The 13456-nt window shown below is 40.7% G+C and overlaps 1 protein-coding gene across 2 annotated transcripts; it reads left to right on the top strand.

Moving 5' to 3' along the window:
• Positions 1 to 1002: 1002 nt before the first annotated feature.
• Positions 1003 to 12310, top strand: csf1a (colony stimulating factor 1a (macrophage)). Of its 2 annotated transcripts, none has more exons than XM_063216457.1 (6): positions 1003 to 1209; positions 4506 to 4634; positions 6335 to 6397; positions 7187 to 7321; positions 10019 to 10214; positions 10846 to 12310. In XM_063216457.1, exons 1-6 carry the CDS (start codon positions 1177 to 1179, stop codon positions 11166 to 11168), a joined length of 879 nt encoding a protein of 292 aa, XP_063072527.1. In that variant the 5' UTR covers positions 1003 to 1176; the 3' UTR covers positions 11169 to 12310. The 2 variants fall into 2 exon arrangements, with proteins under 2 accessions (XP_063072527.1, XP_063072526.1); XM_063216456.1 differs by having other exon boundaries at positions 7151 to 7321.
• Positions 12311 to 13456: the final 1146 nt, after the last annotated feature.

Raw genomic sequence — 13456 nt, 5'->3', positions numbered from 1 at the left:
ATGTTGTATGGGTATGTGAGGGAAAGCAGTAGTAGCAAGCAGTAAAATCAGCACTGTATTGTGAATCATACCATGTAAACATTTTGCACAGGAATCCAGGACGAGTGAAATGACGCCTCCTCAAACTCCAAAATGTGTCAACTTGAACTAGATCCCACACACCACACCACACCGCAATGCAAAAACTTGTACTGTACACACACTCCCCGACTTTCACTTTCATGTGCAATTGAACAGGCATGCATGCGTGGTGACACACGAACACGAACACACACACACACACACACGCACGCGCACACGCACACGCACACGCACACACACACACACACACACACACACACACACACACACACACACACAGAGTAGCGGAGGGTTGCCATGGCACCCTCGGATGTAGACCGGGCAGGGCGGTGCAGAGCAGGGCAGGGCAAGGCAGTCCTGAGCAGGGCTGGGCTGGCCTGTGCAAGGCACGTCTCTCCTCTCCCCCAACCTCTGACGCACCATGATAAGAGCAGAAAGCGTAACGAATAAACACACAAGACATGTAGCAACAGAATACGGCTTGATTAACACACATTAAGGGATCAGTTACAAAAGCACCATTATGTTTTTTTCTCATTTTCTTAATCCACCTACAGCACAGTGAACTAAACACAGAGAGTCCTGCGAGAAAGATCAGTTCAAACGTTTGCAATGAATATTGTTCACTGCAGCACAGCAATAAATAACCAACTACCGACTTTGCACATATCATATAAGTTGGTTAATTAACACAACTGTGAAAAAATAGCATAGTATGGCTGGATATGTCTGCTGGAGATCAATCTGAATAAGTCCAGACAAACCCCCAAAGCATACTAACACCACCTTCTTGGGAACTGTTGAATGGTAGCCAAGAGCAAGTGGTTGAGTCACTCATTTCCTGTAAGCCTCAAGACAAGGAGGTCTTTAAAGAGATACTCATCTCTTTAAAAAACCTCATACACATCTAAAGCAGGGCTGAAGACAGACAGCCAACTGAGGTATGCCGCCACAGGACATTCAGTGGCTGTGAATGGCATGCTGCATGCTGTATTATCTCGATGACAGAGGAAATCCTAAAACCCAGGACATTGATCTATCTCCAATGCATCTGAAAAAGGAGTTTGGCATTTTTTGCTTGCATAGACTATCCAGATGAACTTAGTCAAGCCAGGTCGGAAAGTAAAGGTATGTATGCGTTGTATTTTTTTGTACTCATCAAACCTTGTATCTGCAGTGATTTTACTTTTTATATTTAGTTAGCTCTAGAAATGTTGATAATTTCACTCCAAAAGTTAAAGTGAACCTGCAGTGTTTTAATCAATGTATTGCCATTTATGAGATAGGCCTAAATTGAATTAATAATTTCCTTTTCTGCAGAATATAATGGTAAATGATGTAATATTTAAGACTAGCTTGTCATTTTGACTCTACAATGGTTATGCCCATGCTCAACCACTTTTCTAGTTTAAAGCACCCTAAAAAATCAGCAAACCAATGCAGTTAGTCTACTCGTTAGCTTTATTTACATTTGTAGCTAATAGCAGGTATCATCTTTTTCCTTGAAGTAACTAAACTTTATGCTATGAAGCTAAACATAACATTTTTACATAAAACTCAATATGTGCATTTATATGTAAACATCACTCAAAACTGTGTGTACGTTTTAAACTAAAAGGCATGCTGTGGGGGTACATTAAGGTCTATATATAATTGATGTGTAGACCTACTGTAATTTTAATGGATGCTTTTGTTTTTGTGAGCTTTTGAAGAAGAAAATAAAATGTGATTGTCAATAATACTGTATATCAGGGGTCAGTGTGACTGGGACTTAAAAAACCCAAAATATTAAGGGAATACCACATCTGGTCTCAGGTATACCTGTGATTTCTTTTAGGCCTATAGGTCCCTACGTTTTTTGTTATTTGATTTTTTTTCTATGTTGACTTTATTCCACAGTGTGCAGAGCTGTACAAAAGCGTACACTTGCTAATGGCAGTTATATCATTAATGTTCACGGTGTGCTCCATATTGTGTTCATGGGCTGATGTTATCCTTGAGAATATAGGAACATGTAGCCACGTTTAAATGCGGCGTTAGCTTACATGCTAATAAACCACAATAATGTATTTGTTGTGATTGCTAGGACGATTATCCACAGCCCATACATTCCGAACCCCAAGACTTATTGTCCCTATCTGCCCTCCATACGTAGTTTCTACTTTTATCCTTGTCATGGATGATATACGCGCCTCCAGGCCACTGTTTCAAATATCTGTCGAGGAGACTGAATAATCATATTAAAGTTAATTCAATAATTCAGTTGTGGCGTCACATCACATGTTCTCCAATAAAGATATTGGCATACCACAGTATTGATCTTTGACAGCCCATGATCAAAATAGGCTATCTCTATCTGTCATCTCTCCTCAATTAGCCCTTCCTCCTTGCCATCAGTTGACACTATTGTTTTCTGAGGCATGGGAAGAAAACACGCCATGCGATTTTCGGGTTGAATTCATTCAGACAAAGCCGTGCAGAAATAATACCCATACTTTCAGTCTTATTTAATTTATTAGGTTTATTATATTGCATATTAAGGCCAGACGGAGAGGAGACTGTTCAGGCGAAGCCCCTGTTCTGACATCAGGGCCGCCACTAGACATAAGTAGAGTAAGAGGTGCTTAGGGCACTAACCACTATGCCCCCAAAATTGGGGCCTCTTAAATTGAGATTGACTAAAAAACATAATGAAAAAAATATTGAATTACATAACAAAACATATATTGATTAGTTAATAGATAATAGAGCATTGGAGGACAAAAGTCATGGCCCATGCATGATTCTCCAACCTCCAACCTTCCCCCCCCCCACACACACACACACACCTCCCACTAGCTATTTTGGCTGGTGATGGAAAGACAGTTCATTTAGATTGCCCATTCCAGTCCCAATCCAATCTAATAGGAGATTGTACTTATCCAACCTGAATATTTCTGCTCCCGTTCCTGACAGTTGAAGAGGGAGTTCTACAACCAAGGCAACTGCCGCGGTTTAGCTGACTTTAGCGAAGTGTTTTGATACGACCCCAAAAGACCCATAATAGCTATTACTCTGTCGTATGTTACATTTATGTTAACACAATATCATGTAATAAATAACACGAATAATATGTTGAGTTAAAATGGCTGTGTTTGGAACAGCTGCACAAATGAGAAATGGAGTTTCACTGTTTATTGACATTTTAAATAACGGCTCCATGGGTGCCATTATCATCCCACTTCGATTTGTTGATGTGGGAGTCCCCCCCCCGACTTCGCTAGTTGGTGCTTCCACTTCGATTGGCATTCCAGAGTATTTTTCGTAGTAGGAGGTTGGATAAGTGCGACCTCCTACTTGTTTGGATTGGGACTGGAATGCGCCAAGAGAGCCCTGGTTACAATGCATGTGTGTGAGGGAGGCATCCATCATGGATCTGGATCATGGCTCACATGTTGAGGCAATTCCTGGGTCACTTGTGGCACCAATCAAAAGATTCGGTAACACTTTATTTTAGGGATACATCTATAAGCACTAATACATACAATGTTAATGCCTGCATAAGTAACTTGTAAGGCATGTACTAAGCAAACGCTAAGGCCTACTAGGTCCTTACTAAGGTTGAATTGGTAATAAATCCCTTATTGTGCATGAACAAGACATTTGCGAATACAATACAACAATACAATACATGCCTAACAAATGTTTGATTTTGCTTTGTACATGCCTTATAAGTTACTTATACAGGCACATTGTATGTATTAGTGCTAATAGATGTATCCCTAAAATAAAGCGTTACCAAAGATTCAAATAAACGAACGCTCGAAAATAAATCACCTTACTGTACTTAAAAGTGTGAGCTGTTCTTCACCTTCCACTTGCTTGGGGGCCCAAGCGGCTGCCTGCCTGGCCTGGTGACAAGATGTCCCTCCGATCACATGGCCACTGACTGATCGAGGTCATCTTTGCTTGAACTCTGTTGGGCCCTACAGTACATGTCAGGAAACCAAAAAAGGTTGGCGTCTGCGCCTTAGCTTTGAATCGTGTGTCGCTTGGTGCGGCTGCTCACCAAAAATAGCGATACTAAGACAGTCAAAAAAGATGAGGCGCACACAAGGCTTGCAAGTTCAAAATGTGTATTGTGGCCGACAAATTACAGACAAAGTCGTCGGAAGATAGCTGGAGCTACAGACGTTTCGAACCTAGTCCATTATCAATGTCTCCAGTCACTGGTTTTTTGACTGTCTTAGTATCCCTACAGTACATGTACAGGTACCTCAGACTCAGGAAGCAATGACATATGATGAATGTTGAGTTATTAAAGTCTCCAGCATACCCTTAACTTAGTTCTCCTAAATGACGTGGGAAAAATGTGGTGATGCAGTGCAGGCCACTTGACTCTTCTCATAGAGGATGACTTTTTCTCTGGGTTGGTCCTTCCACAGGCAAGGCGTCTCAGCTTCTTCCTCTTCCTCCTCCTCATCCTCACCGGCTTCCATCTGGCCAAGGCTCCCCCGCCAGCTCCATGCAAGTACTCCGTCAGCCAGAGCCACCTGCTGACACTCACCAAACTGGTACAGTGCATATTCACACTGGCATATCTTTAACATTACATTACATTGTACATTGCGCATTACATTGCACATTGCACAGTTCCTAACCATGAGGCCCTGATTCGTCCAACCCCAACACAGCAATTTCTTAACCATTACAAAATACAAGATTTTTATACAAGATTTTTTACTTGTCACATGCTTTCTTGTGCTGACACAATTGGCATCATTAGATCCCATACTGTATATTTGGCCTAAAAACAAGTTAGTGCTTCATAATTAAGGATCTTTTTGCAAATGGCCGACATATTTTCAACTATACAAAAAGATGATCACCAATCTACACCAGGTGCCACCAGTGTTCAATATTTTTTTTTCACATTCCAGTGTTGATATTTGCATTGCAAGTAGTGAGCAGAATTTACTTTGAAATTGTTACAATGACCATAAAGTAAAATTAAAAGTTAATTACAACTCTGTAGAGTTCAATTTTTACTGCGTAAGACCTGTAGCAGATATGTAGCACAGTATATCAGTTGTATAGTATCATGGCAACTGAAAACAAAACAAACCTGATTAAAATTACTAGGCCTATATTACAGAGATGTGGACTTGGGACTTGTGACTTGGACTTGAGTCAGACTTGAGCACACAAATGACTTGACTTGAGACTTGACTTGGCAATATTAGGAATGACTTGTGACTTGACTCGACTTGCACGCTATTGACTCGAGACTTGACTTGACTTGACAGTTTTAGCTTGCAATGACTTGCAATAGTATGGCAAGTCTAAATGTATTTATTTTTTTGCATTTGGTATGTCAAAAAATTACATGAAAAAAATGAAATATTAAATGAATTGCCCTTAAACAATACCAGTAGGCCTACTAGTTTTGTTTAGAATGCGACTGACAAAGGGGGACATGCAAGGCAGTCTAGAGAGGTAATGGATTTATGACCAAAAGTAATTGTCAATGTTGCCCATAGAATACAAGGTGACTTGTTAGTGACTTGGAAAAAATTAGACTTGGACTTGGACTCGACTTGGCTTTGGTACGACTTGGACTTGGACTTGACTTGGTCAAATGTGTCTGAACTTGTGACTTGACTCGGACTTGACTGAAACGACTTGAGACTTACTTGCGACTTGCAAGTTAGTGACTTGGTCCCATCTCTGCCTATATGTGTGCCAATAATACAGACCTTTTCCTGCTTGGAGTGCTGTACATTTGGACACATTCAGACTGTCCTGAATGATTAAAGTAATTAAAAGAATGGGAGGATTAACATGCACATTTAATAAAGATTAGGCCTACGGTTGGACATCAGAGGTGCAGTGTAATGACGTGGATTCAATTACAATTTCCTCTACAGAATCCCAAATCGCCAGATCGCCCATTTTGTAGCCTACTGTATTGTCCTTATTCTGAGCTTTTTATGTTCTGATATGCCATTTCATTTTTTTTTTAACTTAATAATCTAATCCTCATGCGACAAACATCAAAGCTGCATTTGACCTACAGTAGATACCTACCCAGATGCCATGTCCTGTACTGTACAGTACTGTACATGTACCTAAAATAATGAACAGAGCCTTCTGATTTTTCTCTTCTGGTACAGTTTGTCCCCCAGTTAGTAATTATTACTATTTTAGACAGTGTTGCAGAGTTGGAATTAGTTGCTGCTGCATGACGTGTGTTTTGTTGTCTCTTTTTCTACAGATTCAAAACCAGCTATTACATGGCTGCTCAATAAAATATGCCTTCATGGAGCAGCAGCATTTGGTAGGTATCACTTCATTTGGCTTCCCTTGTATTTATAAGACGAATAAGATAAATAGTGTAGCTAAAAATAATGACTTTTCGTGGTATTTATCAGAGTTTCTGAGGAGGAGTGCAGTATCACGTCAGGGCAAATATGTAAAGGGTAGGAGTAAATTATGAGACTTAGCATGCTGGAGGTCAGTTGGTGTCATACAGTTTGCACAACCCTAAACCACCCAGACAGAGAGGACATGAATCAGATGCAGGGAGCAAGGCTGTGCCATCTACACAAAATAAATCCAGAAGACTATTTGACTTGACTTGCAAATGGAGCAGGCAAGTGAGAGGGCAGCTAGGACCTGTTCACCGATGGTTACTACTGTATAGTTCAGTCTGCTGTATGAAAGTACATTCTTCAGTTGATGATACATATTTTTGTTTCTTTAATTAGTGAGTCAATCATTTTTAAAATCGGTATAGTTTTGTATCCATTCAATTCAATTTAATTTCAATTTTGCTGACTCCTCAGGACAAAATTGGCATGACTGTAGGGACAACACAGCTGAAAGGGACAATATTTTGTATCAACCATTTTGATTGTTTATTGTTATATACTATGTCCTAGAGACAGTGCTACGAGGAATCAGACCCCTCACAGTGAGAGAAACTCAAAATTCAACTGATTGATTAGAGCTCACAACTGATTGATTAGAGCGTCATAATATTCAACACAGTATGAGTTGAAGAAATGTTCTTTCATGTTTTCTGTTGCAGAGTGACATGTGCTACATCAAAGCTGTGTTTCCTCAGATCCTGGATTTACTCAAGACACATTTTCAATACGTCTCAAGCTCAGACAATGGCCGCTACGTTACAGAGTTGGAGAATGTCATATTCAACATCTACACCCAGAAATGCATCCCCGAGATCAACGAGGAGCGAGAGGTGGGTCAAACCTTTCTTTATCTTCACGTCACGTGGGTTAATGCAGTCCTGTACTGTACCTTTGCCTAATTGAATGTGTCCGGAGTGACGTGTGTCACTTACAGATAAATATAGTCTACTGTTTGTTTGCCTGTTTGGGAGCATGCTCATGTGAGTGTCTTCTGATGGGGCATGTGCTGGATCATGTGAGGGATTTGATTTAAAGTGGTTGGTTGGTGTGAATGATTTTTTTGGCCTGGTTATTGATAAAGCACCGCCAGGAAAATAATATTTGATGATATGGGGAGACACTTTGAATGGGGAGAAATAGTTCTTATGCCATATGTACTGTACATCAGCATTTACTGGTAGTAGTATATTATTCAATCTATTTTGCATCAAATGTTTTCATTCTTTTTCCAACCAATATCACTCTGTGTGCCTAAACAACATGATTATTTGTTGACTTGTACCACCCTCTAGTTTAAACTGAACTGTTTAGGCACACATGCGTATGTATAGTAGGCTACATGAGCTGATGTGAATGGATCAGAATCTGCACTGTAAAGGACTTTAATGTATATCAGAATGTTTAAAGACAGATCATTCACTAATCAAAATTCTACCCTCACCGATCAAGACTACAAGGGGTGTTTTCATGAAAATGAAACCCTTATAAACCATGCAGTTAACCTTCAAAGTCCAACAAGTGATTTCTTTCTTTTCTCAAGATTACTTACAACTGCACCTCCACAGCACCTGCTGTTGTGGGACTTCATTCCGTCATGAAAATTAACGTGCTTGGTGTACTCATTCATGCTAGTTAAATTGATTAGTTTAGTTTAATGTCTACAAATTGCGTTTATTGGCATGGCAATAATTAGATATCACTGGAGTATTTTTGTCCAGAGACAGACACTGACAGGCTCCCTCCGGAAAGGTTAATGTGAATAGATGAATTTGAGTCTATGGATCTAATGTATGAGCTGTAGAAGTGAGGTCTTGGGTGAAAGGCCGGGCTATTTCTCTGCCGCTTCACGGTCAACAAATTGATGAGTCAGTAGAAGAGCAGAACAGAGACAGATTCAGAACTAAATTAGGTTAACCTACAGTTAGACGGACGGAGGTCTCAAAGTTGGTGCCAGAACAGAGTGACCGCAGACCTCATGTCTGCTTGCATGGATTTACAATGCCCCTTCTCTTATTCAGAAAATGTATGTATTTGTTGGGGATGTTAAGAAGTAATTAGTTGATTAAACAATGAATCCCTTGGACGACTCCCCTGACCTGAATTAATCTTAAAAGATATAAGATTTACTGGGGGCGTGCTGTGGTGCAGCGCACTAAGCCCCTCACATTTGGGCTTGCATACCCACGGGGACCCCGGTTTGAGTCTGGCCGGGGTCATTCCCAGCCCTGCCCCATCTCTCTCTCCCAATCATTTCCTGTCTATTCTCATACTGTCCTGTAATAATAAAGGCCAAAAAGTCCCAAAAAGCACTTTAAAAAAAAGATATTAGAGTCTGATACAGTCTGATATGATTCTATAGATAGGTAGGCCTATACAATGCTAAATGTCTTACGAATGGACAAGAGTGGAACTATGTGTCTTATCACTATAAGTAGAGTAGTAGAGTAACTTTATTGATCCCCAGGGGGAAATTCAGGACAAGCTATGCCAGTGCTCGGTGCTCGCAAAAACAAAGGAGCTATAAATGGTTGCGAACATGGGAACAAACAAGGACCGGTATTTTGAAATGTTTTGAAGCGCAGAGGAATATTGTGTTCTTCGCTAAATGAGAAAACACAATTACGTTGGCCACGCTTCGGCTGACTACACAATTCCAATACAATTTGTACCATTTACATTTTCCAGGAAACTCGGCAGTTCTCTGCAGTGGACTATTTGCTTTCTGGAATATTAATGTAGAATGGTCATTAAAGTGCATCTGCCCGCTGGGTGTTGTAATATAGAAACAGACCTGCATACAGGCCAGCTGGCAGGCAACCAAATAGGGGTGTTTTTCATTTTTAGTTACAGTCTGTGATAAACATTCAGGCAAAGGTGGAGCGCTAGCACAGATGACAGTAATGGTGCTAACTGTGCTGTAATTATGAGGAATGCTGTTTACAGAGGAAATATATTTGGCAGCTGCTTGAGTTACACACAAGCTGAGGGCAGATGAGCCCAGAGGAAAAGAGCAAGGCCTTCTATCATTCAAAATTCCGTAAATACTGGCCAATCATAATGATTAACTGGTAGGCTACACAGCCTCTGAATGGAAATTGACAACATTTTCCACTGAGGGGAAAGAGGATAATATTATTATTATAAGAAGTTTCAGCAGACTGGCTTATATTTTGTGTCAAACGTAACTACAGGTAATTAGTAAAAAAAAAAAAAAAAAAAAAAGGCCTAACACGTGGCAGTTTCAATGGGTGGAAAATTAGAGAAGAGGGAACTACACAATTGTCAGATTGTCAGTGCAAGGTGGTATGGGGGTGCTTCAGTGTTACAAAAGCAAGTATGATGTCCATTTTATACGGCAATGGCTATTCCTCCAATAACCATCGCAATGGTGAAAATGCATTCTCCTAATTATTGTCATATTTTCAGGATCATCCATGTACAAAGTAAGACATACTTTGAGTACAGAATTCTGAAATGGTAACAGTATATTTCAATTCCTTGAGATGTTAATACTATTTTCCCCACAGGACAATCCAGACAAGTTTGCCACCCACTACGACACATCGCCTCAGGAGAGTCTGCGGAAGGTCCACTGTGTGCTGTCGATGTACATGAAATTGATGACAGAGAAGAGAGAGGCCACGGACTGGAACTGTGAGCAAGAGTATGCCGTGGACGTAGATATCTCTGAGTATGCTGATTATGATGACCTGCATTTAGAAGGTAAATAGGCCTACTGTAGATAAGCCACTTGTCATTAGTGAGAATGGCTTGTTGTGTTATTATGTTGCTAAGGTGTTTATGAAATGACAGATGGATTGAGACACGATTGTGATTTTCTTCCCTCTTTCTTACTGCTCAACTGTTATAATAAATTGCACAAAACAAACATGTCGCTATCAATGCTGGGTTATCATTGTAAGTGTAAGACAAGGCCTGACCACCAGGGAGCACTATGGAGTAAAAAGTGTGTTTTGTTAGACAGCCATGGGAAGATGTGTCTGCTTTTGAAAGTGGCATCCTGCAGGTAATCTCTTAATATAAACCTGCTTTAGGTTTAAGTTTCCTATTGCACTAAGTTGCTGTTCACCAATTAAAATAAATTACACCAACAGATACCTAAGTGGAGAGCTCATCCACTAAATTTGATCAATGTAAATGATTGGTATTGAAAGTAGTCGTTGTTGTGATTGTATTATTATTCCTATGATTATCAGGGGCCTATACAACAAAGTTGGTTCAGGATAAGTTAAGGTTTAGTGGTAAATCATCTAATAGAAGAGCTTTGTGTCCTCATTTTCTTAATAAAAGCTCTTGTCGAATTATGTTATTATTGCTGCTCTTGTCGTCACAGGCACTACATATTATCCACCCATTTCGGAAAGCTTTGTGCAAGCAAGTCAACAACCAGACAACCAGACAACAACACTGTCACCGTTGACAGCAGAAGGACCAGGAAGACCCTTCCAGCCAACCGGCACCCACAGCACTGCACAGGCTGAAGTGTGGTCCCCCTCAACTGAGAGCATTGGTGGCCATGTCAACACAGATGTTTCACAGTCAAGCAGAGAAGAGGGCCACAGTGCAGCTCCCAGCCGTCCTCTCCACGGCCCAACACTGGATCCTGGCCCAGCATCAGACTTGGTGACCAAAATGAATAACTTTGATAAAGAATAATTTCACAGCCATGGTCAGGCCTTCACATGCAGTGCTGTGTCCCAGAGCTCAGAGAGACTCTCTCAGGGCTGAAATGGAACCACAAACCGGCCAGGGCACTGTTGGCATAGCCCAGCCCCTCACCCCCAGACCTTCCTCCATTCTACAATTATGATTGGCTCAGTCCACTGTATACTAAGCATACACCGATGGGCCACACCTAAATTGTGGGCCAGTATCTAAGACAGGGATGGACAACTGGAGGCCCGGGGCCACATGCGGCCCGGCTCCTCACTCAGTGTGGCCCTTAGACAAATTGTAATACCTAAATAATGACCAGATTTTTCAAAACACTACTGAATTATTAATTGAATTAATCCATTGTAATTATGCTGTTGACAGATAGAGAACACTCCCTTCCGAATCAAACCAAAATATCGGCAGTCAGTGAGAAACCAACTGCATCTCGAGATGTGAGTTGCAGTCAGATCCCTGGTCATGTGGCCCTCTGATGATGGCGATGAAAAAATGTGGCCCTCCTTATCATGAAAGTTGCCCATCCCTGATCTAAAAGAACATTTTAAACAAAGCAAAAAAAAGGCATCAGCCCCTGATGAAATGCCGGCCCACCGGGAAAATGCCCTGTAGGCTATGTCAGATGACCAGTCCAGCCCTGGGCTCTCCTCTGTATTATAGTGGAGTATCAGTTGAGGAGATAAATGGTTGGAGATTGTCCGGAGGAAAGTATAGATGATGAAGCTACACCGCTGACAATTTTGTTGTTAATGGGGAAGAAATAGATTTAGTATTTTCTGTAATGCTAACAGCACATGCAAGCAGAATATTTTCTTGCGATTTTTCTTAGTTTCAAATGAAAAAAATGTGGCGAGTGTAGGCCTTTGTTACCTTAATAGGGATCTTCAGATGAAGTTAAAATCCCCTTCCTCAATGCAAAAACAGCTTTAAAGATTGGACACTGACATGTACACTGTTTAATATGCTGGCATGAACATAACTAAGAAAGTAAGAGTAAGAATAAATGGGCAATTTATGTGATTGATTCACTTGCTGCGGTCAAAGCATCTGTCACCAAAACAATGCATGAGGCTACTTGGCAGATATACAGCCTTTTATTTATTTAAAATAAAACAAAAACGTATGTACATTTATTGTCGATGCTTTTCATTTCCTAATGACATGTACATGTTTCCTTTTCCCCTTTGAAATTGTTTTGGCTAACATGAGCATAAACTAAATTACAAAGCACAAAGTAAATTTCCATACATGTATACAATACTCCAAGTAAAACACACTCAAAATCCAAACTCACATATTCACTCTGTAGCTACTTAGTACCAATTAGCGTGTTGTTGTTTAATAGTATGTGTTATGACATTCATGCATTCATTCGCCAACGGTATGCTGATACCTTTTACACAACTGGCTATCATTCAGAATTTGACCATACTATGTGAATTTGAGCTTACAGAAGTTAAATTGGCTAGTTAAATTCTCTCTCTGCAGCAGCTTGCAGTTGCATGAGGTTTCAAGCTGACGCCATACTCTCATGTAGCCTCTTACTGCAGATGGGCCCGCCGAGGGGCCTATTCAGTCTTTGTTGGAAACACTCAACAACATAATAACAGCATTGCTAAGACAAGGCAGAGTGTTAAGTAACAGATTAAGACTTGGACATTAAGACTTGGACCATCTTGGGACCATCTGTAGTTGGTACGGATACAGAATTGGAGGCTCTCAGTACCACAGCTGAGAAGAGAACACTGAGCAGATTGGACTCTACACTGGACAATGACCATCACCCCTGGCACTCAGTCTTTGCCAACCAGAGAAGTCTGTTCAGCCACAGGTTCCGTGCCATTCCCTGCTACAAGACTGACAGACTGAGTAAATCCTTTGTCCCCAGGGCCATCCAGCTATTTAACACCACTCAGATAGACAAACTGAGCGAGACTGGACAGCATAAATCCCCCACCCATACTGCACACTTATCTTTACCCCACTCCCACCGCTCCTCCAACAATCAGTTACAACTATTGCACTGAGTGACTTTTTATATTTGAATGTTTAATGTGAAATAATCTGTTTGTATGTAAGTTAGACACGTACATTTCCTTCAGGATTAATAAATGTTACTATACTCTACTCTATTTTGGTGGCAATAAGGTTAAAACAGAGGCTTTGCACTAAGGGGTTAAACAGTTGCAGTGTTGCAGTGCACAAAAATCAGGGGAAGGCCAGAATTGCTGTAGCCTATATAATTCTATTATGATTTGATATTAACAGAGAGA

This window comes from Engraulis encrasicolus, chromosome 14 (assembly GCF_034702125.1).
Source record: "Engraulis encrasicolus isolate BLACKSEA-1 chromosome 14, IST_EnEncr_1.0, whole genome shotgun sequence".
NCBI classification, from domain to species: Eukaryota; Metazoa; Chordata; class Actinopteri; order Clupeiformes; family Engraulidae; genus Engraulis; species Engraulis encrasicolus.
The sequence above is the reverse complement of the archived record's forward strand: the minus strand, read 5'-3'. Positions and strand labels throughout refer to the sequence as shown.

Coding starts and splice junctions, on each gene's coding strand:
- csf1a (XM_063216456.1), top strand. CDS start 1,177: ATGAACTTAGTCAAGCCAGGTCGGAAAGTAAAG. Junction 4,635..6,334: donor TGCTGACACTCACCAAACTG/GTACAGTGCATA, acceptor CTTTTTCTACAG/ATTCAAAACCAGCTATTACA. Junction 6,398..7,150: donor TCATGGAGCAGCAGCATTTG/GTAGGTATCACT, acceptor TTTCTGTTGCAG/AGTGACATGTGCTACATCAA.